Below are 25508 nucleotides of genomic sequence, written 5' to 3' on the forward strand. Positions count from 1 at the left end.
TTTAGGAGTGGCATTGATTAATTATGAGCCCTTCTCTTTTTTCCAAGTGAATAAACAAATGTGGATTTTATTATCATCCTAGACAACTAATGAGAAATTCCAGACTGGATTCTGGTTTCCAATTTAAAAAAAAAAAAAAAAGCTCCTAGCTACCTTACTTGGAGCTGAATTGGAACCCTGACTGATTCTCTCCCCTCCCTCCTTCCCCCCCCCCCCCCAATCACTTTTTCCTTAGCAAGCATTGGGAGAGAGTTGGCCTGCCTGAAGCAAGTTCTGAGAGGGACTTGGATACAATGTTTTTCCCTATCCATAATAAGCACTGAAAGCTCAGCTGAACTGGAAGAGGAACAGGAAACTGACTTGGGCAAAATCTCTAGACACTTACTGGGCTAAATTTTCAGAGGACCTACTTCCATGCCCGCAATGCATTCATAATGGTGTTTGCCATTGCACACCTGTGGCTCTGTGCACTTTATTGCGCATTCAAGCTGACTCCAATCTCATTGAAAACATGGGTCTGCATTCTTGTATATAACTAGAACTATTTTGTTCTTTGTGTGGATTTTTTATTTTTATTTTTTTTTAAATCTTGCCCTGTTTATAAGAAGGAGGCATTCCACTAAAACTGGCCAAAATGTTCCAACTAAAATAATAAATTCTGCAGTTGTTAAAGGAGCTGGGGAGAAGCAGTGATTAAGGGAACAGGCAGAGAGGAGAACTGCAGAGGCAGCAGGGACAATTGACGCTGCTGGGAATGCTGGTACCAGTAAGTGGACAAGTCAAGCCTTCTCTAGTCTAGCATACTTTTGTGCTATACGCTCTCCCTATATGTTTGTGTCTAAGAATAAGTGGCTAGTTCTTATAGAACCATAATGGCTGAGCTTTTCAAAGCTTTTCAACTCAGTGCTGGTCTAACTTTCCCATTGAAGTGAATGGTAAAACTCCTATTGATTTCAGTGGGAGCCGAATTAGGCCAATGCTGAATACCTTGAAAAATCTCAGCTGACACTTGCTTATGCAATGGTTCCCAAGCATTAGACTCTGCCTGCAAATGTATAACTACAGTCTTTTGAACTACTACTAAAGAATCTTTTTATGGGACTATCACACAACCTGTTGTCTATCCCTCATGTATGTCAAGTATCAGGGGGAGCCGTGTTAGTCTGTATCTACAAAAACAACAAGGAGTCTGGTGGCACCTTAAAGACTAACAGATTTATTTGGGCATAAGCTTTTGTGGGTAAAAACCTTACTTCTTCAGATGCATAGAGTGAAAGTTACAGATGCAGGCATTATATACTGATACATGGAGAGCAGGGAGTTACTTCGCAAGTGGAGAACCAGTGTTGACAGGGCCAATTCAATCAGGGTGGATGTAGTCCACTCCCAATAATAGATGAGGAGGTGTCAATTCCAGGAGAGGAAAAGCTGCTTCTGTAATGAGCCAGCCACTCCCAGTCCCTATTCAAGCCCAGATTAATGATGTTAAATTTGCGAATTAATTTTAGTTCTGCTGTTTGTCTTTGAAGTCTGTTACTGAAGTTTTTTTGTTCAATAATAGTGACTTTTAAATCTGTAATAGAATGACCAGGGAGATTGAAGTGTTCACTTACTAGCTTATGTATGTTACCATTCCTGATGTCCGATTTGTGTCCATTTATTCTTTTGCGGAGGGATTGTCCGGTTTGGCCAATGTACGTGGCAGAGGGGCATTGCTGGCACATGATGGCATATATAACATTAGTAGATGTGCAGGTGAATGAGCCCTTGATGGTGTGGCTGATGTGGTTGGGTCCTCTGATGGTGTCGCCAGAGTAGATATGGGGACAGAGTAGGCAACGAGGTCTGCTACAGGGATTGGTTCCTGGGTTGGTGTTTCTGTGGTGTGGTGTGTAGTTGCTGGTAAGTATTTGCTTCAGGTTGGGGGGGTTTTCTGTAAGCGAGGACTGGCCTGCCTCTCAAGGTCTGTGAGTATGAGGGATCATTTTCCAGGATAGGTTGTAGATCGTGGATAATGTGCTGGAGAGGTTTTAGCTAGGGGCTGTATATGATGGCCAGTGGTGTTCTGTTATTGTCCTTGTTGGGCCTGTCCTGTAGTAGGTGATTTCTGGTTACCCGTCGTGCTCTGTCAATCTGTTTCCTCACTTCCCCAGGTGGGTATTGTAGTTTTACGAAAGCTTGATAAAGATCTTGTTGGTGTTTGTCTGAGGGGTTGGAGCAAATTCGGTTGTATCTTAGGGCTTGGCTGTAGACAATGGATTGTGTGATGTGTCTTGGATGGAAGCTGGAGGCATGTAGGTACGTATAGCGGTCAGTAGGTTTCCAGTATAGGGTGGTGTTTATGTGACCATCACTTATTTGCACTGCCCAGGAAGTGGATCTCTTGTGTGGACTGGTCCAGGCTGAGGTTGATGGTGGGGTGGAAATTGTTGAAGTCCACGTGGAATTCTTCAAGGGCCTCCTTTCCGTGGGTCCATATGATGAAGATGTCATCAATGTAGCGCAAGTAGAGGAGGGGCACTAGAGGACGAGAGCTGAGGAAGCGTTGTTCTAAGTCAGCCATAAAAATGTTGGCATACTGTGGGGCCATGCGGGTAGCCATAGCAGTGCCACTGACTCGAAGGTATAAGTTGTCCCCAAATCTGAAGTGGTTGTGGGTGAGGACAAAGTCACAAAGCTCAGCCACCAGGCGTGCTGTGGCCTCATCAGGGATACTGTTCCTGACCGCTTGTAGTCCATCCTCATGTGGAATATTGGTGTAAAGTGCTTCTACATCCATGGTGGCCAGAATGGTGTTTTCAGGAAGAACACCAATGCATTGTAGTTTCGTCAGGAAGTCGGTGGTGTCTTGAAGATAGCTGGGAGTGCTGGTAGCGTAGGGTCTGAGGAAAGAGTCTAAATAGCCAGATAATCCTGCTGTAAGAGTGCCAATGCCTGAGATGATGGGGCGCCCAGGGTTTCCGGGTGTATGGATCTTGGGTAGCAGATAGAATACCCCTGGTCGGGGTTCTGGGGGTGTGTCCATGTAGATTTGTTCCCGTACTGTAGCTGGGAATTTCTTGAGCAGATGGTGTAGTTTCTTTTGGTATTCCTCAGTGGGATCAGAGGATAGTGGCCTGTAGAATGTGGTCTTGGAGAGTTGCCTGGCAGCCTTCTGTTCATAATCCGACCTGTTCATTATGATTACAGCACCTCCTTTGTCAGCCCCTTTGATGATGATGTCAGAGTTGTTTCTGAGGCTGTGGATGGTATTGCGTTCTGTACAGCTGAGGTTATGGGACAAGTGATGTTGTTTGTCCACAATTTCAGCCTGTGCACTTATGACTAATTTAGAATAAAATAAAATTAAAAATAAAATTGAGTTTGAGTAGGCCCCACCAGTGAGTTCTAAAAGTGCCTTGGAAATCTCCCTTTAAATATAGTAGATTTTCTTTCTTCGGAAACTAACATCTTATTTAAATAAGATTCCATTTGTTAAAGGAGACTGAGTATGAGTGTGTCAAATGGGTCAGAGAAAAGTCCTGCTAGGAAAGAATTAGCTTGAATAAGTCTCTCCCAAAAAGAGAGCTTTAAAAAGGAGTCATTCAAGTAATCCCCCAGTGTTGGTGTATGAGCATTTCAATTACCTTATATACTCGTTCATAAGCTGAATTTTTTTAGTAAAAAAGGGAAGCACCAGAGAAGGGGGTCGGCTTATGAACGGGTATAGAGAGGTGGGACACAGCCCCTCCCCCAACAGAGGGAGCAAGGAGAAGCAGCAGAGCCAGAAGGGAAGAGGCGGGGCCAGAGTCTCTCTCTGCTTCTGGTCACATTGCTCTTCTATTCCTCCCCCCTTCCCCTCCCCCCCCCCCCCCCCCCCCCCGAGCCTCCAAAGCAGCTGCAGCTCCGGGTCTGGCCCGCTGGAGCAGGCTGCGGCCACGCCACCCAGTCTGGCCCACACTGCCCAGCATGCCGGAGCAGCTCCAGCCAGGCCAGTGTAGTATAGTAGGCCTTTTTAGATAGGGCAGCCTTTGTTCCAGGGATGGTGTCCCTATCTAGCCTCTGTTTACCAGAAGCTGGGAATGGGCGACGGGATGGATCACTTGATGATTTCCTGTTCTGTTCATTCCCTCTGGGGCAGCTGATATTGGCCGTTGTTGGAAGACCGGATATTGGGCTAGATGGACCTTTGGTCTGCCCCACTATGGCCATTCTTATGTTCCTCTTAGTAGTAAGCACTTGTGGTGGTATCCATAGAAGCACTATAGTTTTAATGGCTTTAAAAAAAAAATCCCTCAGATTAGTTTCCTAAATCTATATTTAGGAACCTAAATAAATGGCCTGATCTTCAGTAGTGCTAAGCATCCAGCAACTCCAATTGAGTTCAAACCCTCAAGTTAAGGACAGGAAATGCCTGTCACAGAAAGAACTTGAGTTGATTTTGTTTGTCCAAACTTACTACGCCTCTACCCCGATATAACACAGTCATGGGGAGCCAAAAATCCCTACTGTGTTACAGCTCAAACCCCGTTATATTGGGGTAGGGATGGCAGAGCTCCGGCAGAGCCCCGCTGCTGAAGCTCCAGGGTAGCAGCGTCAGGGCTCCAGCGGTGATTTAAAGGGCCTGGGGCTCCCCGCAGCAGCCGGAGCCCGGGACCCTTTAAAGCGCCGCTGGAGCCCCGCTGCTAATGCGCTATATGCGAACCCGTGTTATATTGGGTCGCGTTATAGCGGGGTAGAGGTGTATTGTGATCTCCTGAATAAACCAGTAATACAGATATAATAAATTAACCGGGAGATGTGCATACTGCCCTTGCATGCAAAGTGGCTTCATCTTTCCATAAGATTTTCTTCAATGAAGGTCAGCATTGGACTGTCATTCCATGTCTTGCCCTGTCCAATCAGTTACCACTGATTTTTTTTTTTTTTAAATATTCTTTTAATTGTCACTTATCAGAGCTAATTGTAAGGGGGAGGAGGGAAGACTTTTAGTGCGTGTGCGTGCACGCACACACGTGCACACACACACACACATAGTTGCCCTTATGAATGACTTTAACTTGACCAACAAATGCTAGGTGGCAGTTATGGCTGATGCACATCCAGATCTGTAGACTGTATCCCACCATCTGAAATTCTCAAGAAACGCTGATACTGAGTCATGTTTTGATACTACTACAAATTAGATTGGAACGGTTTCTGAATAAGCAGGGAGGTGGCCTAAGTTACTGTCAGCCAAGCGCCATATTTGTTAGAGATGCAAACTAAGAAATGTTTTGTGCAATTCTATATATACTTCCTCTATGAATGATATCCACTAATGGGTTATGGGTCCTCAGGTTGTCTGCTGAACAAGATGATCTTCATGTATGTGTTGAGGCAACCACTATCTCTGTGGAGAAATGGAGTTGTTCACCGTTATGTGTTTGGAATGGGCTGAAGGAACACCTGATGCATTTTTTTAAATTACTTTGGAAAACTAGTTGCTAGAGAAATGGCTATGCCATAACAAAGACATGCCACAAGGGAGTGGGAAGGTGATGAGTAAACAGGACTCTGGCTATCCCTGCTGGAGATCAGCTATCTGAAAGATCTCTTGAAGAAAATAATGTCTGCTGTTTAGTCTGGCTACAGTCAAATCGATGCACCGAAAAAGCCTGGGGGGGAAATTTTCAGAAGTGCTTAAGTCACTTCTAAGTCACTTAGGCACGCTTCAAAATGCTACCTTAATTGCCTAGAGGGGAGCTTAAGGGGAATTATGAAGAGTAATACGCTTTTTGCCAAGTTCACATGGTTCTTCTGAGAACTTGTGCTAGGCATGTGCAGGATGTTTGTTGTTACCTTGCATTGATATGTACCAGTTAAGCATGCTTCTACAAGGCTGATTGTCGTCAAAGCTTTTTCGTGTGGCCCGTGGTTTTTGGAAGTACTAGAAAACTTGCTACGCTGTGTCTGCTCAAATTCTAGATGCGGTAAAACTAGATAAACGCAACCATGCACTGGGAATGGGAAAAGAATGCAGATCTGAAGGAGAAATTGACAAACTTTTCTCATCCCTTCCTGTCACAACTGTTACACAACCAAAGGTGAAGTGTGAAAGCATAGCACATCCCAGTGTAGGATAATTTCACTATTGGCACAAAGTTTAAAAATAGTTAATCCTGGGATATGTAACTAAAGCTATCTACAACAAACCAGAAGAAACTGGTTCTGTCCCTACATCATAGATGAGCAATACCATGTGTCTTCAGACTTACTACGTCTACTTCCAGTGGGACTAAACTTAAATTGTACCTCTGTCTAAAAGCTACCCTTAAAGCTTCAGTTGCAGATGTTGCTCTCTTCCCCTCCTGAAAATAATTTTGTAACAGCAGTCACTGCACATTAGCAATATTTTACCCTAGAATCATCTGCCTTTTGCTAATAGGAAAGTGGAAAGCACTGTGGAAATCTTCAGGATGAAAGGTGCCGTATAAAATATAAATGAAAGGTCAAAACAGTTACACCTTCAATAGTGCACACACATGTGGTCTGGTCAACTTTATTGAGAAGGAGATTGGTGCATTTTCCAGTTTAAACATACAGGAATGTAAGGCGCTAAATTATTCAGAGATTGGAGAAACTAGACCTTCTTTTACAAAGAGGCGTACAACATTCTGAAAGGGCTCGAGAGGATTGTATGGGGCCAAACCCATAGGACACGCTTCTAACTTAGAGATTTGGTGCTGACGGGATTTCTTATACCCAATGGCTAACATCCAAGATAAATGTAAGAACAGCACTGGGAACAAGTGATCAGAGGCAGGATGCTTCAGCTGCACTGAGCAGGAGTTAGTGAGGCAGAGAGTGAAGGAACAGGAGCTGGTGATGTAACAAGACTCCCAAATCTTCCTATCAAGAACAGGATGGCTCAGGACTGCTGGGGAAATGTGCTGTGCTGTGCAGTGCACTCTGCCCCTGTTCCTAATGGGAACCAGAGATAGACTATCCCTAGGGGCATCATGCCCGACACCCAATTATGACAGATCCTGGCCTTTGTGGTTTTGGAGAGCCAGAAGGCATGTTAGTCATGCTCTGGCCTAGCACTTGGGGGAATTGTTACATTGAAATACTGGCCATGTGCTGCTAGGGTAGGAGACTCGCTCCTCCTTTTCCTTCCAACCTCCAGCAAAAGAGAGAGCTGGACTTAGCCCATAGGTTTTGAAAATTATTTAGCCAAACATAAAAAGAAATGCATACTCTTGAGCAGCTACTAGTTGCGAGATAGACGGGGATAGGCATTTTGGAGCCACTCCTGTGCCTGGAACAGACCTGTCATTCAGCCTTGAAATCTGTCGCTCTGCTCTTCAAACTCAGCCTGGATAGACTAGTAATGAAGCCTATTGGGGATGAAGGGCCTTATTTTACAACCCCTCATGTGTAACTCTCAGGGGATCTGGGGAAAGATCTGTGTGCAGAGAGGCTGCAGAATCAGTGGGAAAACTCCTAATTAGAAATAGACAATGCCATTAGGCGGCGAGCGTATGGCCAATATATTGGACAAAGGGCACCCCAAGTGAGCTGTTTTTATGAATCCTGTGCCTCTGTGTATATGAGCCATATATTGGACAAGCTTAGTAGAGAGAGAGATGTCTCTATATGTTTTGCCAGTGCCCTGCATGTTGGGTTAGGCCTCTGAAGGACTTCTATTGTATGTAAATAGACTGTATGATGGGACATGTGATGAAATAAGAGTGTTGCTAATTATGTACCCTTCTCTCTGGTTTCTACCCAGCTCGCAGGAGGAATCATTCTTGGTGTGGCACTCTGGCTCCGTCATGATTCGCAGACCACAAATATCCTGTACTTGCACCTAGGTGACAAGCAGGCCCCTAATACATTCTATATTGGTAAGTAGTGCCAGGAAAGAAGTAGGTGGGTGGGTATGGAGGGAGTGAGGTTTGTATGCATCTCCATTGGCGGTGGTACCTGCACAACTTGTCCTGTTCCAGTGAAGCATGACACACCCAGAAATGCAAACAGAAAGCATTGTTCATATGCAGGTGTGACTGGGGTCCTAGTGAGGAGCCAGCAATGGTTACTCAGTTAGGGTGACCTGCAAAGAATGGGGCAGCCAAACCCCAAAAGCTGGTGGATATTCCAATACTTAGGCCTTGGCTACACTTGCGAGCTCCAGCGCTGTAACTCACTCCCCGTCCACACTGGCAAGGCATTTGCAGCGCTGTATCTCCTTGGTTGCAGCGCTGCATGTACTCCACCTCTCCGAGAGGAATAGCAAGTGCAGTGCTGCCACTGCGGCGCCAGTGTGGCCGCCCAATGCACGGTGAATGGCCTCCAAAATTATTCGGCAGTATCCCACAATGCCTGTTCTAGCCACTCTGGTCATCAGTTCAAACTCTACTGCCCTGGCCTCAGGTAACCAACCATGTGACCAACCCTTTACATTCCCTGGGAATTTTAAAAATCCCCTTCCTGTTTGCTCAGCCCGGCGTGGCGTGGAGTGCTATCAGCGAATCTTTCCAGGTGACCATACCTCCACGCGCCCAGCGAGCCCCAGCATGGAGCAATGGCGAGTTGCTGGACCTCATCAGTGTTTGGGGGGGGAGGAAGCTGTCCAGTGCACTCCAGCAGTAGGAATTACGATACCTTCGGGAAGGTATCAAAGGACATGATGGAAAGGGGCCATGACCGGGATGCCCTGCAGTGCAGGGTTAAAGTCAAGGAGCTGCGGAGTGCCTACTGCAAAGCCCGCAACGCGAACGGCCGCTCGGTTGCTCCCCACACGACCTGCAGATTCTACAAGGAGCTGGATGCGATACTTGGGGTTAACCCCACCTTCACTCCAAGCACCACCATGGACACTTCAGAGCCGGTGTGGGGGGGGTGGGAGGGGAGGAGGAAAAGGAGGAGGAAGAGGAAAATGGGAGCGATGGTGGTGGGCCGGATGGAGACACCCCGGAATCCCTGGAGCCATGCAGCCAGGAGCTCTTCTTGAGCCAGGAGGATGGTAACCAGTTGCAGCGGCCGGGTACTTGGTGGAGGACAAACAGAAGAGCAGGTTCCCAGTAAGTGGTTTTTCTTTTTTGGTAAGGAATTTTTTCAGTGCAGGCTCTTTGGGACAGGAGGGTTAAGCATGCATGCCTAGATGCGGAATAGTGCAGCTCTCAATCTCATGTCCTTGCACCGCAGGGTGGGGACAAGCTCCTCACACAGTCCCATGAAAAGTTTCTTTTCTCATCCGAAAGTTCTGCAGCCACTGCTAGTCATCCCAGACTTCCATGACGAGGTGATCCCACCACTCGGTGCTTGTTTCCCGAACCCAAAAGCGGCGTTCCACGGTGCTAAGCATGTCCATGAATGCCACAAGCCATTTCGTGTCGTACGCGTTACGCGTCTCGATAGCATCGTCGGAATCCTCACCCTCACTCTGTCACTTTGGATTTTAAGGAATAGTTCGATAGCCAAACATGATGTGCTGGCGAGACTCGTCAGCATACGCCTCAGCAGTTTGGACTCCATTTCCCGCAGACAGATCGCGCTGCACAGAAACTGTTGAAAGATGGCGCCAGAGGTGGGCGGAAACAAAGGGATTTCTGGGATGCAGAGCAATGCATCACGGGGCATTGGGACAGGACCCAGAATCCCCCGCACCCACGCCCACAACCCACGGCGCCAGAATGGGAAAAGGTGCTCTGTGGGATAGCTGCCCATAATGCACCGCTCCCAATAGGACTGCAATTGCCGTAAATGTGGCCACGATAGTGCACTGGGCAGCTGTCAGTGTGGACAGACTGTACCGCTCTCCCTACTCAGCTGCTCAAAGTCAGTCAGGTTTAACTCACAGCGCTGTACATCTGCAAGTGTAGCCAAGGCCTCAGATTTACCAAGCCAGCATAAAACATCTTCTTTATTTCCTCACTGGTTACTCAGAAGTCCAAACAGAGTTCCCTTAAAGTGATCCAACCTCAGGCCTCCATCCAGGTACCCACGTCAAATATGATGATGATTTCTGTAAATCGTATTTAATCATATAAAAGAAAAGGTTCTACCAATCCCAAAGAATCGGACATGTTACCTCCCAGGTTAATGAATATTTCAGATCTTACCCAAATACATGGTACAGCCAATTCTTATTAACTAAACTAACATTTTCTAAAAAACAAACGAGAGAGTATGGTTAAAATATCAATATGCATACAGACATGAGCTCAATTCATTGAGGTGCAGATTCATAGCAGAGATGTTGAGCTTCGTAGTTGCAAAGAGTTCCTTTAAAATTCAGTTCATAGGTCGTAGTCCAATGTCCAAATCTCATATTCAGGGTGTACTAGCATAACTGGGACCTCAGTCTTGCGATTCAAACTTCCCCGATGAAGTCTAAGCAAATCTGAGATGACAGAATCAGGACCCAAGCATCTTTTATACAATTTCATGTCTTTTGACAAGTTGGAATTCCTCAGGGAACAAAAGGTAATCTGGATGACTTTGAAGGAGGGTCCATCACCGGTACTTAGCTATATGAGTTAACATAAGGCCATTTGCTTGTTCCTCCACCATTCACAGTACATTTCAAAGAGATGAATACCGGGAGATCCTGTGCTTACAATTCATTTACATGGTAGGATGTTCTTTTGACCTCTGAATTATCAGAATGCAGTATAGACAGGGACTGTTGATTACATTGTCCGCCCTACTCATACATATGTAAATACACAAAAACACAAACATTATCTCCCCACATGTCTTCTGTGGGTTATTTATTTTGCACAATGTTTAACCTTTTCTAGTCATGTGTCACAGCAGGCATCCTAAAAACATAATGTATGCTTGTGATGTTGCACTCTATGATTTTATGAAAATATGCTAATGAGTAGGTCTATAATGTAACTGGAATATGCTTCATTGAAAAGATCTCTTGTAAGGTATCATTACAAATCTTATAATCTACTAAGTGTGGTCATTCTATTTGTATAAATGTATCACTCTTTTATCTGAAACTAGAAATATGAAATATAACTGAGGGCCTAGTGTAATTCAGTTTTATTACTATACTTGAATGTACTATAGTAGTAATATACTAGGCTTGAATGTTTTTATTTTATTTTGGTAATTCACTTCGTTCTGTCTGTTACTACTTGGAACCACTTAAATCCTACTTTCTGTATTTAATAAAATCAATGTTTACTTAGTAATTAACTCAGAGTATGTATTAATACCTGAGGGGGGCAAACAGCTGTGCATATCTCTCTATCAGTGTTATAGAGGGCGAACAATTTGAGTTTACCCTGTTTAAGCTTTATACAGGGCAAAACTGATTTATTTGAGGTTTAGACCCCATTGGGAGTTGGGCATCTGAGTGTTAAGGGCAGGAACACTTTTCTCTAAGTTGCTTTCAGTTAAGTCTGCAGCTTTGGGGCACGTGGTTCAGACCCTGAGTTTGCGTCGGAGCAGACTGGCATGTCTGGCTCAATAAGACAGAGTGCTGAATGTTGTACTTAAAGTACTGCACAGGATCTTTTTAGGGGAAATAAGACAAAACGCCACATTTATTAGTAATACATGTATTTATTAACACTGTATCATATGCATATAATATATTACACTTACACACACACACACACACACACACACTCCGTCTTGTTACCAATTAGTTGCTCCCCTTAACTTCACTGGCCAGGTGAGTTAGATAGGGGAGGGGGTGGAGCCGGGCTTCTGCCGATCCGGATCGATGCTCCCATGTTGACAAGACGAGACCCGGGGTCCTCTGCAAGACACCTTACTTTTATAGCAGCTTTTCTCTTATGCAAATCTATACCATATTCAAACTCTGTGTCTGTGTCCATTGGTCCTTTGTGCTGCTTTCTTTTCAGTGTTGTCCCAATGCTGCAAAGAGTGTGTTTCCAAAAGAAGGTGCTTGCTTCTAACCCCCGAGGCCGTGGGTATGTCTGCTTGTTTTTAATGAGCCCACTTGACACGTTTTATTGTCCTTGGGTCTAACAGATTTATTTGGGCATAAGCTTTCGTGAGTTAAAACCTCACTTCTTCGGATGCATCCGAAGAAGTGAGGTTTTAACTCACGAAAGCTTATGCCCAAATAAATCTGTTAGTCTTTAAGGTGCCACCAGACTCCTTGTTGTTTTTGTAGATACAGACTAACACGGCTACCCCCTGATACTTGTCCTTGGGTCTGGCTCCCAGCCCATCTCCAACAGTTGAGGCTGTCTGGAGGTGCTGCCTTCCATGCCTTGCTCATCCACACCTCATTCATTCAACAGGGCAATTGATTAAGAGTGGGGGGGAGGAGGGGGGAGAGCTCTTGCTCTACTGCTAGCAAAAAGAAATTTTTCTTCAATCTTATTCTATCCTTAGGAGCTATAATATTATACCAAGGGCAATGCAAAGTTTCTAAATGAGGCTTTGATACAAAGTCCCATGAAAACAGAGGTCACACGTGGGTAGACCCACCACAAGGTTATATGAAGAGGCACAATGTAAAGTCATATGAAAATTATCAGAGATTTATCTACATGGAGTCCCAGGCTGGCAGGGAAAGCAGGGGCAGAAGTAGTCTTGGCACATCAGTTGGCAGTTCCCAAGGGGGTTTTTGTGATCCAACCCATCACAATGGTCATTATGGCAATATATGGAATAAAGTATAGGCTAAAATATCTCATACTAGCAAGATCTGAGATGCAGGTGCAAATCCTGTTTGATTAAATGTAACCTGTATTGCATGTATCTCACATCCTAGAGTCAAAGGGGTTAAAATGAAAAGCATCTTTAAAAAATATCCAGCTTTTTTGTGCAAGCCATAAAGAGAATTTCCCCTGTCCCATTTTCAGTAGTATCCTTTAAATACCTTTAACTTCAGGAGGGAGTTGTGTAATGGGTCTGGACATAAGGGGGAGGAGGGATTGCTTGTTGTAGCTGTATTTTGGGATTGTTGCTTCTCTGCAGCAGGGATATGGAGCAGCTGAAGGAAGAGTCGGCAATGGAAAATAAGTTGTGGAGACCAGCATGACTCATGTTTTCCAGGCGTGTGCGAGTGTGTTAGGTTTAATGTGATTTCAGTAATTTGGTCAGCATTCTGACTTGTTGGAAAGGGGAGACCCTTATTTGACTTTGCTTGTCTGCACTCGAGCAGTAGCTCAAGTCTTAGTGCATTGGCTTGAGCAGGATGTCTGCTTTTCAAGGTCCCCTTTTCGTATGAGGTTTGACTTTGCACTCTGTATCTGAAATGAGCTGTGTTTCTGCAAGGGGAATGCTGAGGATGCTATGTGTGGGGGAGGTGATAACTGCAGGGTACTGGGTGTGGACCAAGCATTCCTGCATTCTCGGGGGTAGACACACAGGAAAGAGATGCTATCATGGCTGGGGACCTGGAGGAGGAGGACATCTGGAAAAATTATCCTCCATTCCAGTTCAAGACAAAACTGTGTATGGGTCGGATTCTCCTCCGATCTGCTCCAGTTTAACTCTGTTGACTTTAATGGAAGTTTACCTGATTTCCGCCCCACACTGGTGTTAAAGGAGAATGAGTCCCATAGCTTCTTCCTCACTACTGTCCATTCGGACAAGACATCTTCAATATCTGCACATACACTTCTCCACAAGGTGGAGATATTTTAAGGGACAGCCCCCTTCCAAATGCTGGAGAAAGAGAAGGGTGAGGGGGCTGTCACCAGTATGGGATATTCATAGAGCTCTGGGGTTTAGAGGTGTGGAGATAATCCCTTCTCGTTTTGAGAACGAGAAGAGACTTGGAAATAAGAATGCTGTCCCCTGTAGGTAGAGAATTGCTCCTAGAACCACCATCCACTTCTCTCATAAGGCCCTCAGTAGACTGCATGTGACAACCCCAATATAATGGCAGGCTGCTGATCTGTATTGATTCAGAGGATACTAAAAACAGTCTCTGGTTGTGTTGATAAAACTCCCATAACACCAGCATACCACTCTTCCCTGTCAAAACAACGGGTCATACAGTCACACTACAGCTATCTGGATAACTGGAATGCACTCTGAGAATGGGACAATGGGGGATGCCTGGATTGTGATAACAGCTGCTCAGATTTGTGCTAGAGTTCATAAATGGATTCATGCATCTGGATATACACCCTACATGTGCCCTCAGTGAGCCAGACTTTTCGTAGAGCTCCGCAACTGACATGACATTCACGTTGGGTGCTGAGTGCTCCTGAAAATCTGGCCTTGTGTGCCCAGAGATTGCAGAGATGGATTGGTTGTAAATGCATGTAACAATAGTTTGTGTGCTTGGATTCTTTCCCTTTCTACTGCATGGTGGGGGAATATTAAAGAGGCAGAACTTGCCATGCCAGGCTGGACCCAATGGTCCACGTAGTCAGCTATCCTGGTACCAGCAGTAGCCAATATGATCCGCTTCATAGGAAGGTGTCCCAGTTCAACTTCCACTCCCCCACTAAAATGACACACCTAGTCAGTTTGCTATTGCTGTACATAGGGGTGGAAGGTGTTAATTCCTGAATCCACAAAGGGCCTTAGTCTTCCACCAGGGCCTGCTGTAGACTTCTGCATGTGGACACCATTGGCCTTTATTCAGAGCATCCCCTCTTTCAATATAAACTCCAACATGGTGAGGTTGAAGGGGCAGAGAGCCCAGGTCTCTAATTACCCCAGGGATTGGCCCAAAGATCAACTTCCTTCTCAAGGCAAAAAGTGAGTCCCTCCCCTGCACCTCTGCCTGAGGTGAGGTACCCAGAGGAGAAGGAAACTGGGAGGAGCTGTTCATCTTCCTCCAAAATCTGAGAGAATCGAGCAATTGGACAGCTAAACGGTTTCCTCCAGAGTTTTGTCTCCCTCTTTTGAGTCTTTCTGTAAGGATGCATGTGTTCAGGATTGGCTCCAAAAGCAGACACTTGTAATGTTTTAAAGTGACAGAATCAGCAATCCAACATGGGCCTTGTCAAGGCTTCTTCCCCATTCTGAACTTTAGGGTACAGATGTGGAGGCCTGCATGAAAACTTCGAAGCTTAACTACCAGCTTAGATCTGGTCCACTGCCACCACTCCCAATATGCTAATTCCCTTCCCTGGGTAGCCTTGAGAGAGACTTCACCAATTCCCTGGTGAATACAGATCCAAACCCCTTGGATCTTAAAACAAGGAGAAATTAACCATCCCCCCTCCTTTCTCCCACCAACTCCTGGTGGATCAAGATCCAACCCCCTTGGATCTAAAAACAAAGAAAAATCAATCAGGTTTTTAAAAAGGCTTTCAATTAAAGAAAAAGATAAAAATCATCTCTGTAAAATCAGGATGGAAAATAACTTTACAGGGTAATCAAACTTAAAGAACCCAGAGGACCCCCTTCTAGCCTTAGGTTCAAAGTTACAGCAAACAGAGGTAAACACCCTAGTAAAAGGTACATTTACAAGTTGAGAAAACAAAGATAAAACTAACACGCCTTGCCTGGCTGTTTACTTACAAGTTTGAAATATGAGAGACTTGTTCAGAAAGATTTGGAGAGCATAGATTGATGTTTGGTCCCTCTCAGTCCCAAGAGCGAACGACCACCAAAACAAAGAGCACAAACAAAAGCCTTCCACCCACCAAGATTTGAAAATATCTTGTCCCCTTATTGGTCCTTTGGGTCAGGTGTCAGCCAGGTTACCTGATCTTCTTAACCCTTTACAGGTAAAAGGATTTTGGAGTCTCTGCCAGGAGGGATTTTATAGAATTGTACACAGGAGGGCTGTTTCCCTTTATAGTTATGACAGGCCTATCAGACTTAAAGTATAGGAGCACCTTACCACTGGCCTGCCTGACACTCAAGAATGGATGTGATCTCTTTATTTAAAATTTCATGAGCTATAGTCTGTAACAGATCCACCTAGCTTCCCTGTGATGACTGTAATTCCTATTCAGTAATAGTAGTGGAGCATTTCCTTCAGCTGCTCCCTGCCACTCCGAGTCTGGAGCCTGGGATGATTTTTATAATTAAGACATTCCTTCTCGGTACACCATACCCTGCTTTTTCTCCCCCCACCCTTCCCCCTCAACATTTCCATTCCACAGTCAGGAGCTTCTGTAACGTAGACTGGCCTGCTGTGTTCTTTCCCTTGCAGAATATTTTAGTGTCTAGTGTGAGGGTTTATTCCCAAAATTTACTAGGGTATTTTTAACAAATGTTGGTATGACTATGGGACAGCAGGCAGCAGTAGAGCTGTCTGGGGAAGAAGCCTTGCTTAGTTGGTAGATCTGGTGAGGCTGCAGGGATTGGTAGGAGGCAGATTGGCCATTTTGTCTGCCTGTGGAGATCTGTTCTGCAGAGGCCATTATACAGGGGAATACATGTGAGGGAGGTAAAGTGACAACCAACTCAATCAGTTTTACCAATGGTGGTGAGAGCGCTGAAACCATCAAGGAGAGGCTGTATGGGAAGCTGTAAGGGATATGGGGTGTAGCACTAGATATCTTTGCTCATTGGGTGTGGTATGCTGGAAGGCTCTATCTTCCTTCCCAGAAATGAAGCTGCTTTCCCCGTGACAAGGCTGGCGTGCATGCTTGTTCACTGTGTTTATGTTCTCCAAGTTTCTCCATTCCATGTTGGCAAAGGGAGTGGAGCAGCTGGATGTTGTTTTAATGTTAGGAGAGTTTTGGTTGTCTCCGTTTCCCCCCCCCCCCCCCCCTTCAGTTGCTGCTTTGATTCAGTAGTGAGGCCAAAGCTTCAGAGTGCCTGTTAAATGTCAGTTAAGAAAAGAGCTCCCTGGGGTGCTGCCGTGGGGAGGGGAGGAGCCTGCAGTGAAGCACAGTGGAAGGAGGGGGAAATTCTCACATGATGCAGGCCCTGGACCTTGACTGTTGGATGCACCTATTGCTACAAATTCATGTGCCAATGGGCAGCTGCTGTCCCCATTCATGTTTTCATTCCTTGTTGAAAGCCACTTGAAGCTGGGGTTTTCCACAGGAAATACTCTTTTTGATGTGCTTTAGCTTCTCACTGTCTCCAACCAGTTCCATTTATCTGCTTGTTTTGAATTGGCTTCCCAATAGGGTGACCAGATGTCCCGATTTTTGGGTCTTTTCCTTATACAGGCTCCTATTACCCCCCACCCCTGTCCCGATTTTTCACACTTGCTGTCTGGTCACCCTAGGACATAACAAGATTTTATTTGTTGGCTCTTTTAGTTTGTTGTTTTAAATCTATCTAATCTTAGCTGCTTTCTGCAACCTTCTTCATTTTGAACCTCTGTTCTGATTGTGTACATGACCATCCAGAAAATAGTATTTAACCCTTTCAGCTCTTCAAAAGACAACAAGGTTGTCTTTCAGCAGCTTAAGGCAGGGGGGCACTTCCTGAGTAGCAGTTTGAGACCTCTGTTGTGGAGCAGTAAGGCAATATGTACGGGTATGCTTTCTTTGCATTAGAGCTGGGCACACAATCTGCTCATGCATCATATACACATGCATGCCAATCCTGTTTTCCCCTTACCTGGTGCTGTTTTTAAAAAGGGTGGTTGACTCATACCATCCCTCTCTGAAGAATAAAAATGGTGTGGGTGGTTAAGGTGATCTTTCTCTCTCTCATCCTCTAGTAGGGAAATGTTTGCATGAGCACCTACCCACCTTGCTCATAATTATATTCTCTAATAGGGAGATTTCTACAGGCACGTGCACTTTCACAAATATCTCCTAGCGGTGAGATTTTTCAAAGGCATACCACTAGCTTTCGGTAGGAGTTGGGTGCCCTGATTGCCTTCTCTGCCTTTTGAAAATCTCCCCCTGTATCTTGAAGAAGCAATTGGCTTGCTCCCAAATGCATCCTCGCCCCCACCTTATTGATAGTTACAAAACCAGAAACACTGCTGCATCCCCCCATTGCATCTGAAACGTCCACTCTTCACTGCAGACATAGTATGTGTTCGTAGGTGGTTAGAAACACACTGGTTGAGAATAGTACAGATTAGGACACTCAAGCAATTAAAAAAATTAATCGTGCTGTTAATAATAGAAAACCATTTATTTAAATATTTTTGGATGTTTTTTCTAAATTTTCAAATATTTTGATTTCAATTAACACACAGAATACAAAGTGTACAGTGCTTACTTTATATTTATTTTTATTACAAATATTTGCATTGTAAAAAAAATCGTATTTTTCAATTCACCTAATACAAGTACTGCAGTGCAATCTCTTTATCATGAAAGTTGGACTTACAAGTGTAGAATTATGTACCAAAAATAACTGTATTCAAAAATAAAACCATGTAAAACTTCAGCGTTTCGGAAGTCCATTCAGTCCTACTTCTTGTACAGCCAATCGCTCAGACAAACAACTGTGTTTACATTTGCAGGAGATGATAAGAAGTGGGCAGCATTTACAGTGCTGAAAGTGAGACCAGGCATTTGTATGGCATTGTTATACCTGGCTTCACTAGATATTTATGTGCCAGATATGCTGAAGATTCATATGTCCCTTCATGCTTCAACCACCATTCTAGAGGACATGCGTCCATGCTGATGACTGGTTCTGCTCAATAACAATCCAAAGCAGTGCGAACCGACGCATGTTCATTTTCATCATCTGAGTCAGATATCACTAACGCAAGGTTGATTTTCCTTTTTGGTGGTTCGGGTGCTATAGTTTCTGCATCAGAGTGTTGCGCTTTTAAGACTTCTGGAAGCATGCCCCATACTTCGTCCCTCTCAGATTTTGGAAGGCACTTCAGATTCTTAAACCTTGGGTTGAGTGCTGTAGCTATCTTCATAAATTTCACATTGGTACCTTCTTTGCATTTGGTCAAATCTGTAGTGGAAATGTTCTTAAAATGAACAACTTGCTGGGTCATCATCTGAGACTGTCATAACATGAAATATATGGCAGAATGGAGGTAAAACAGCAGGAAACATACAATTCTCCCCCAAGGAATTCAGTCACAAATTTAGTTAATGCATTATTTTTTTTAATGAGCGTCGTAAGCATGTCCTCTGGAACGGTGGCCAAAACATGAAGAGGCATATGCATGTTTAGCATATCTGGCATGTAAATACCTTGCAATGCTAGCTACAAAAGTGCCGTGCGAATGTCTGTTCTCACTTTCTGGTGACATTATAAATAAGAAGCGGGCAGCATTATCTCCCGTAAATGTAAACAAACGTATTTCTCTTAGCAATTGGCTGAACAAGAAGTAGAACTGATTGGACTTGTAGGCTCTAAAGTTTTACATTGCTTTATTTTTGAGTGCAGTTACGTAACAAAAAAAATACATTTGTGTGTTGCACTTTCACAATAAAGAGATTGCACTACAGTACTTTTATGAGGTGAATTGAAATACTATTTATCATTTTTATAGTGCAAATATTTGTAATAAAAAATATAAAGTGAGCCCTGTACACTTTGTATTCTGTGTTGTAATTGAAATCAAAATATTTGAAAATGTAGAAAAACATCCAAAATATTTAATAAATTTCAATTGGTATTCTATTGTTTAACTGTGTGACTAAAACTGTGATTAATCATGACTCATTTTTTTAATTGCGATTAATGTTTTGAGTTAATCTCATTAGTTAACTGTGATTAATCAACAGCCCTAGTATAGATACATAATTTTTATAAGCAACCTGTTGACCTGTCAAACTCTCTAACAATGGATTAACCATTGATTAAAATATCTATTAACCCTTAATTCAAAGTGCGACCAAACTAGTTACCAGTGCTTCTGGATAAAGAACTTCGTTGGGAGACACTCTTTCATCTCTCCACTTTGGCCTAGAGACTGTGAATTGTAATGTAATGGCAGGGGTGCTGGAACAATTTGTGTAGTGGGTGTGCTGAACTAAACTGTAAACCCGGTATATGATGGAAACCACTTCAATCCAGGGAGTGCAGCAGCACCCCTACTTCCAGCACCTATGTGTAATGGTGTTAACGTGTCCCAAGTTGCATAAGCTGTAAGTAATAGAGTGATAGCATGTTCCAGCTGCTGCTGCTCCAACAGTCCCTCACCTAAACTTTAGTGAGGCAGCAGTGCAGGGATGGAACCAGAAGCAGACGGCTGCTGGGGCTCTTGAGGAGTCAGTTGGCAAAGGGCTCATTGTTTAGTCCCAAGTGAGATTAATGGGAGCTCGGTCCTACTTGGCTGACTTTATCCAGCTGAGTAAAGCTAGAAGCCCTATCCTGCAAATATTTCATTGTGTGCTGTACAAGTAGTTCCACTGAGGGCAATGGGACTACTCGTAGGATGAAGGGTTTGTAGGGTTGGGTCCCCAGGTTGTAATCTTGTGATCCTGGCTGCCAAGGCACACATTTCCTCTCCTCCTTCAATCCCATCAGGGAGTGTAATGATGCAGTTGGTGAAGCGAAGCTGCTGGGAGCTTGCAGGGGAAAGAAGTGTAAAGGAAGGGAAAGTGAGGGAGTCACTCTTGGAGAAGAGCTATCCGCAGAGGCTGTGAGCCTTTAGTCATTTTTCGGCAGGCTTATGGGGGTAGAGGCAAGAGGTTCAAAGTTCAGAGGATGAGTCACACCTTCAGGAGAGCAATGGCTTGTGTGTGCTGTGGGGAACTGAGCTACCTCAAGCATCCAGTACAACTTCAGAGATGGGGAGGAGGGAACTAGATGCTCGGCTGCTCCTTAGGGTCTTGGCGCTGGTTTAAGTGCTGTGGAGAGGCTAAACTGAGACACTGATGGCATTCTGCATTCAGCATCGGCTGCTTGCTATTACCATAGGAGCAGGGGAGGGGCTCTGGCCACCGTGCCAGCCCTGCCGCTGCGTTCCCTCACAGGTGCACAGCCCCGCCCCCAGTGCTGCCGGGTGGCGTGCTAGGGCTGCATGGGATTGGGGGAGCCGGGAAGGGGCTTTGGCTGCCGAGGCCCCAATGCGAGTGGCGTTTGGCCACCCTGTCAGCCGCTTTTCGATCAATAAATAGCCAACCGGGGGGAAATCCCGGACATTTTTAGATTTTTAGAAATCCCCCCCGGACGGCTATTTAAAGAGCAAAAAGCCGGATATGTCCGGGGAAACCCAGACGTATGGTAGCCCTATGTAAGAGGATATCAGGATCTTGGCAGATCACTTTTATTTTTAATATAAAGAGTCGCTCTCTTTTTGTCACCTTTTTACAGTAAAATGGAAGCATTTCTAGGCAGGCTAGTTCTGTAACCTCACTGAGTTTCATTCTGCTGTCTCTGTCTGATGCCTTCTTCTCCCTGTGTTATCTCTTTCTCCCATTTAGCACTTTCTCCTATTTATCTCCTTACTCCAATCATCCCAAGCATTTTTGGGGCGTGCTTCAGCTGCTAATTTTGCTTCTCAACCCTCTGGTTCAAATTCTGTTCCAATCCAAGCAGTCCCCATTATAGATAGTCAATGGGGATTGTGCCGATGAAGCAGAGGGTAGAATTTGGCCTTTTGTCATCTTTGATTGCTGTTTCCCCTGGAAAACAGGGTTAAGGAGGGTGCCGTATTACTCATTAACCCCTTAAATTCCAATAGGAAATCTGTATTGAGCACCTACATCTTTCTGGTTTGATACTTCTTACCTGTGAGGCGGTCCAAACACTTTGACTAGAGGCTTACCTGACCTTCTCCCTAATCTGTGGGAGAGGCAGCTCATGATGTAAAAGGAAAGACTCCATTGTGTTGGTATGCTAGATGCTGAGGGCCTGCTTGCCCTGTGATTCTCGCAGGAACGGTCTTGGCCCTAGGCTGCATCAGTGGAACCAGCTGAGATATTTAGCAGCTGAGCACCGTAACTCTAGGTTTGCTGTCGGCACGCGTTTGGGTGCAGAATGTTCCAAGGTAGGTGCTGGGATGGGAGAGGTGGATGACATAAGAATGGTAGCAACTTATCTAGCCTCACATGACGAATCCATTACCGGTGGCGGGCTGGTTCTGCTGAAAGAGCACTGACGGCAAGGAGTCCCAGATCCCAGCAACACTAGGTGTTTTGGTCCTGCTGATGGGATGCAAACATCTGAGTGTGAGGCACAGACATCTTGTCCGGGCTTTGGCAGGATGAAGGAAAGCTTAGATTGGAGTCTAGTTAAAGTCCAAAGCTTTTGGCTTACTGTATCACCCTCTCGCCCTCATGGTTTTTATTTTCTCCCTTTCAGACTTCCCCAGGGGTAGCTGGTAATGTTGCTTTTATAGTGCTTGTCTACAACCTGCAGTAGTTGCCATTTTATCCTTCACATGAAAAACAAGGAGCATTCTGCATCGCCTCCTCCCTCCTAGGTTTATTTTTTTCTGTTTCTCATCAGACTGCCATTGAATGCTGCAGTCATATGGCTCTTGAAACACACTAACTCAGCAGCTACTAAATAGGAAATCTGTATGCACCTGTTAATAGCAAGCGATCGAATAACACCCTGCCCTGCGCTCTAGCAATTTCTTCACTGGGGGCTGGGCTAGTGCAAAAGATACAATTTTCTGGTATGAAAATAATAGTGTTCCTTCTCACTTCTTACAGTTATTCTCTTCCCTCACCATATCAGCCAGTGTACTCTAGACTGTTGCTGTATTAGGCTGGGGTTCCTCAGTATGTTAGTCTAAGGATGCTATCCATGTAAAACACCATGAGATGTACTAGGTATGCCTAGGCAAATTCCACACACCCCTCTAATTTGCTTTGAAACCCTTGTCAGAATATAATACTGCTTCCTGCCGAGTATAGCTAAGAATAACACATGCTTATTGCTAGGCAGTCAAAGTATGTGCTTTTCTCTTTAGTGACTGAACCATAAAACACCAGGTCAAAAAGAAAGCAGAACCAAGCCCCTGTTACCGGCATCACATAAAGGCTTTCTACACCATCCCAGAGATGCAACACTTTAAGGACAAACCTGGGTGACTACAAGCACCAGTGTGGCTCTAGTTTCATGGGGGGGAGGTAGTTTTTGCCCATCATCTTCATGATGGGACTGCTCTGCAACCTGCAAGTTTCAAAGACTGTCTTCAGCACCAAATAAATGTCCTCATGAGATCACACTTTCATGGTGATGTGATCACACAATTGCATTGTTTGCAATAAGAGTCTAGAGGCAGCTAAATAAAATACCTGAACTTCAGAAGAGTTTACATAGACTTCAAAGGGTTGAGAGAAATTTCCACCACCTTCCACAGAACTCCAGCCCTAGACTTTCCAAGCTTATAAAGTGACAGAGCATCCAATGGAACAGCATATTAGACGCATTACATCATCAGAACAGAATCTCATTGGCTGATTATTTCTCAGGGGCCTGACACAGGTTCTAGCATCAGTGAAAGGTGCTTTTCCAGATTAATCCTTCCATGGGTTTCTCATACTCCAGCAACTTTCAAGATATTGCAGTACTTTGATTTTGTTCCAGAGGAACCTTCTGGAATTTTGTTGAATTTAGTGCTTGTAAAAGCCCTGGGGATTGATTGCCATTTTCAAAATTGACTGATTTTTTTTTTTTTTTGAGTGCCCAACTTGAGACACCTTAAAAGGGCCTGAAAAATCAAGCTCCTTTTAAGGTGTGGCAAGTTGGGCACCCAGAAATCAGTAGTCATCTTTTGAAAATGTTAGCCTCAAGTTTGGCATATTTAGCAGCAGGGCATGTTTCCTCCCTCACCAGTTCAGTCCCTGGCTTTTCTGTGCAATCTCACAGTAAGGATGCTAATGAACACAGTTCATACTGATCAGAAACTACAAAAGTAATTTCACATTGGCCACTACATAACTCTGCCATCACTGACCTGGGCTGGATTCAGACTGGCAACCTAAGGTCTTGGATATCTATCCAATTAACATTCCCCTAGGCCAACTTGTATCTCCTGAGTGTCAAAACAAAGTATTAATAGAAGTAGTGCTACAGCCTAAAGACCTATAGGGATATTTCCAGTAGTTTACGAGGGACATGCAGACCAAATCAAACAGGTCAAATTTCTGAGTGTCAAGACTTTGTTTTATAGTCTCTCTGTACTTCTCATTCTAGTAGAGGAGGAAACAGGAATCCTGACAAGTTGTTAATAATCAGGGAAATCTGGCTGAATCTGGTCAGGGCTAGAAATATAAAAGGGAACCTGTTGGCAGACAGCCTTTTAAATAAGGCTGCAGAGGCAACCCTGGCAATTATAGGTTGGTAAGCCTAACTTCAGTACTGGGCAGATTGGTTGAAACTATGGTAAAGAACAAAATCATTAGACATAGATGAACATGATAGGTTGGAGAAAAGAGAGACCTCTCTTGTAAAGGGAAATCATGCCTCACTAATCTATTAGAATTCTTCGAGAGTCAACAAACATGCAGACAAGGGTGTTCCAGTGGATATAGTGTACTTGGACTTTCAAAAACCCTTTGACGAGGTCCCTCACCAAAGGCTCTTAAGCAAAGTAAGCAGTCATGAGATAAGAGGGAAGGTCCTCTCATAGATCAGTAACTGGTTAAAAGGTAGGAAGCAAAAGGTAGGAATAAATGGTCTGTTTTCAAAGTGGAGAAAGGTAAGTATCCTTGGGGATCCCGCTGTGAACTGGGACTTGTGCTGTTCAACGTATTGATAAATTATCTGGAAAAGGGGGTGAACAATAAGGTGGCAAAACCTGCAGATGATGCAAAATTACTCAAGAGTCCAGTCCAAAGCTGACTCTGAAGAGTCACGAAGGGATCTCCCTAAACTGGGTGATTGGGCAACAAAATGGCAGAAGAAATTCAGTGTTGGTAATTGCAAAGTAATGCAAGTCGGGAAAAATAATCCCAACTATACATATAAAACGATGGGGTCTAAATTAACTGTTACCACTCAAGAAAGAGATCTTATAGTTGTCATGGATAGTTCTCTGAAAACATCTGCTCAATATGCAATGGCAGTCAAAAAAGCTAACAAAGTTAGTAACCATTAGGAAAGGGATAGATAATAAGAGAAAATATAACATCACAATATGACTCCATGGTATGACCACCCCTTGAATACTGCATACAGTTCTGGTTGCCCCATCTCAAAAACGATACATATTAGGATTAGAAAAAGTAACAATGGGGGGTATGGAATAGCTTCCATATGAGGAGAGATTAAAAAGATGGGGACTGCTCATCTTAGAAAAGATGTTACTAAGTGGGGCTATGATGGAGGCCTATTAAACGGTGAATAGAATGGAGAAAGTGAATAGGGAGTGTTATTTACCCCTTCACATAATACGAGAACCAGGTGTCACCTGATGAAATTAATAGGTAGCAGGTTTAAAACAAACAGAAAGAAGAACTTCTTCACACAACACACAGTCAACCTGTGAAACTCATTGCTGGGGGTGTTATGAAGCCCAAAAGTGTAACTGGGTTAAAGAAAGAATTAGATGAGTTCCTGGAGGATAGGTCCATCAGTGGCTACTAGCCAAGATGGTCAGTGACACAACCCCATGCTCCGGGTGTCTCTAAACCTCTGACAGCCAGAAGCATCTGACACTGTCAGAAGACTGGATACTGGGCTAGATGGACCGTTGGTCTGTGGACATTCTTATGTTTTATTTTTGCATTTGTGCAGCTGCTGGTCACTTCAGGAAAAGGGGATGGGTGGGAAGGAATTTAGGGCTT

At 44.3% G+C, this 25508-nt stretch overlaps 1 protein-coding gene across 1 annotated transcript in view; it reads left to right on the forward strand.

Moving 5' to 3' along the window:
- The window catches only part of CD81 (CD81 molecule), a 77500-nt gene that overhangs the window by 23627 nt on the left and 28365 nt on the right, over positions 1-25508 (forward strand). Inside the window, exon 2 of the mRNA XM_054024720.1 lies at positions 7754-7868. Within this exon, the coding sequence (XP_053880695.1) occupies positions 7754-7868 (115 nt within the window). The remainder of the gene's footprint in view (positions 1-7753; positions 7869-25508) is intronic.

This window comes from Malaclemys terrapin, chromosome 4 (assembly GCF_027887155.1).
Source record: "Malaclemys terrapin pileata isolate rMalTer1 chromosome 4, rMalTer1.hap1, whole genome shotgun sequence".
Taxonomy (NCBI): Eukaryota; Metazoa; Chordata; order Testudines; family Emydidae; genus Malaclemys; species Malaclemys terrapin.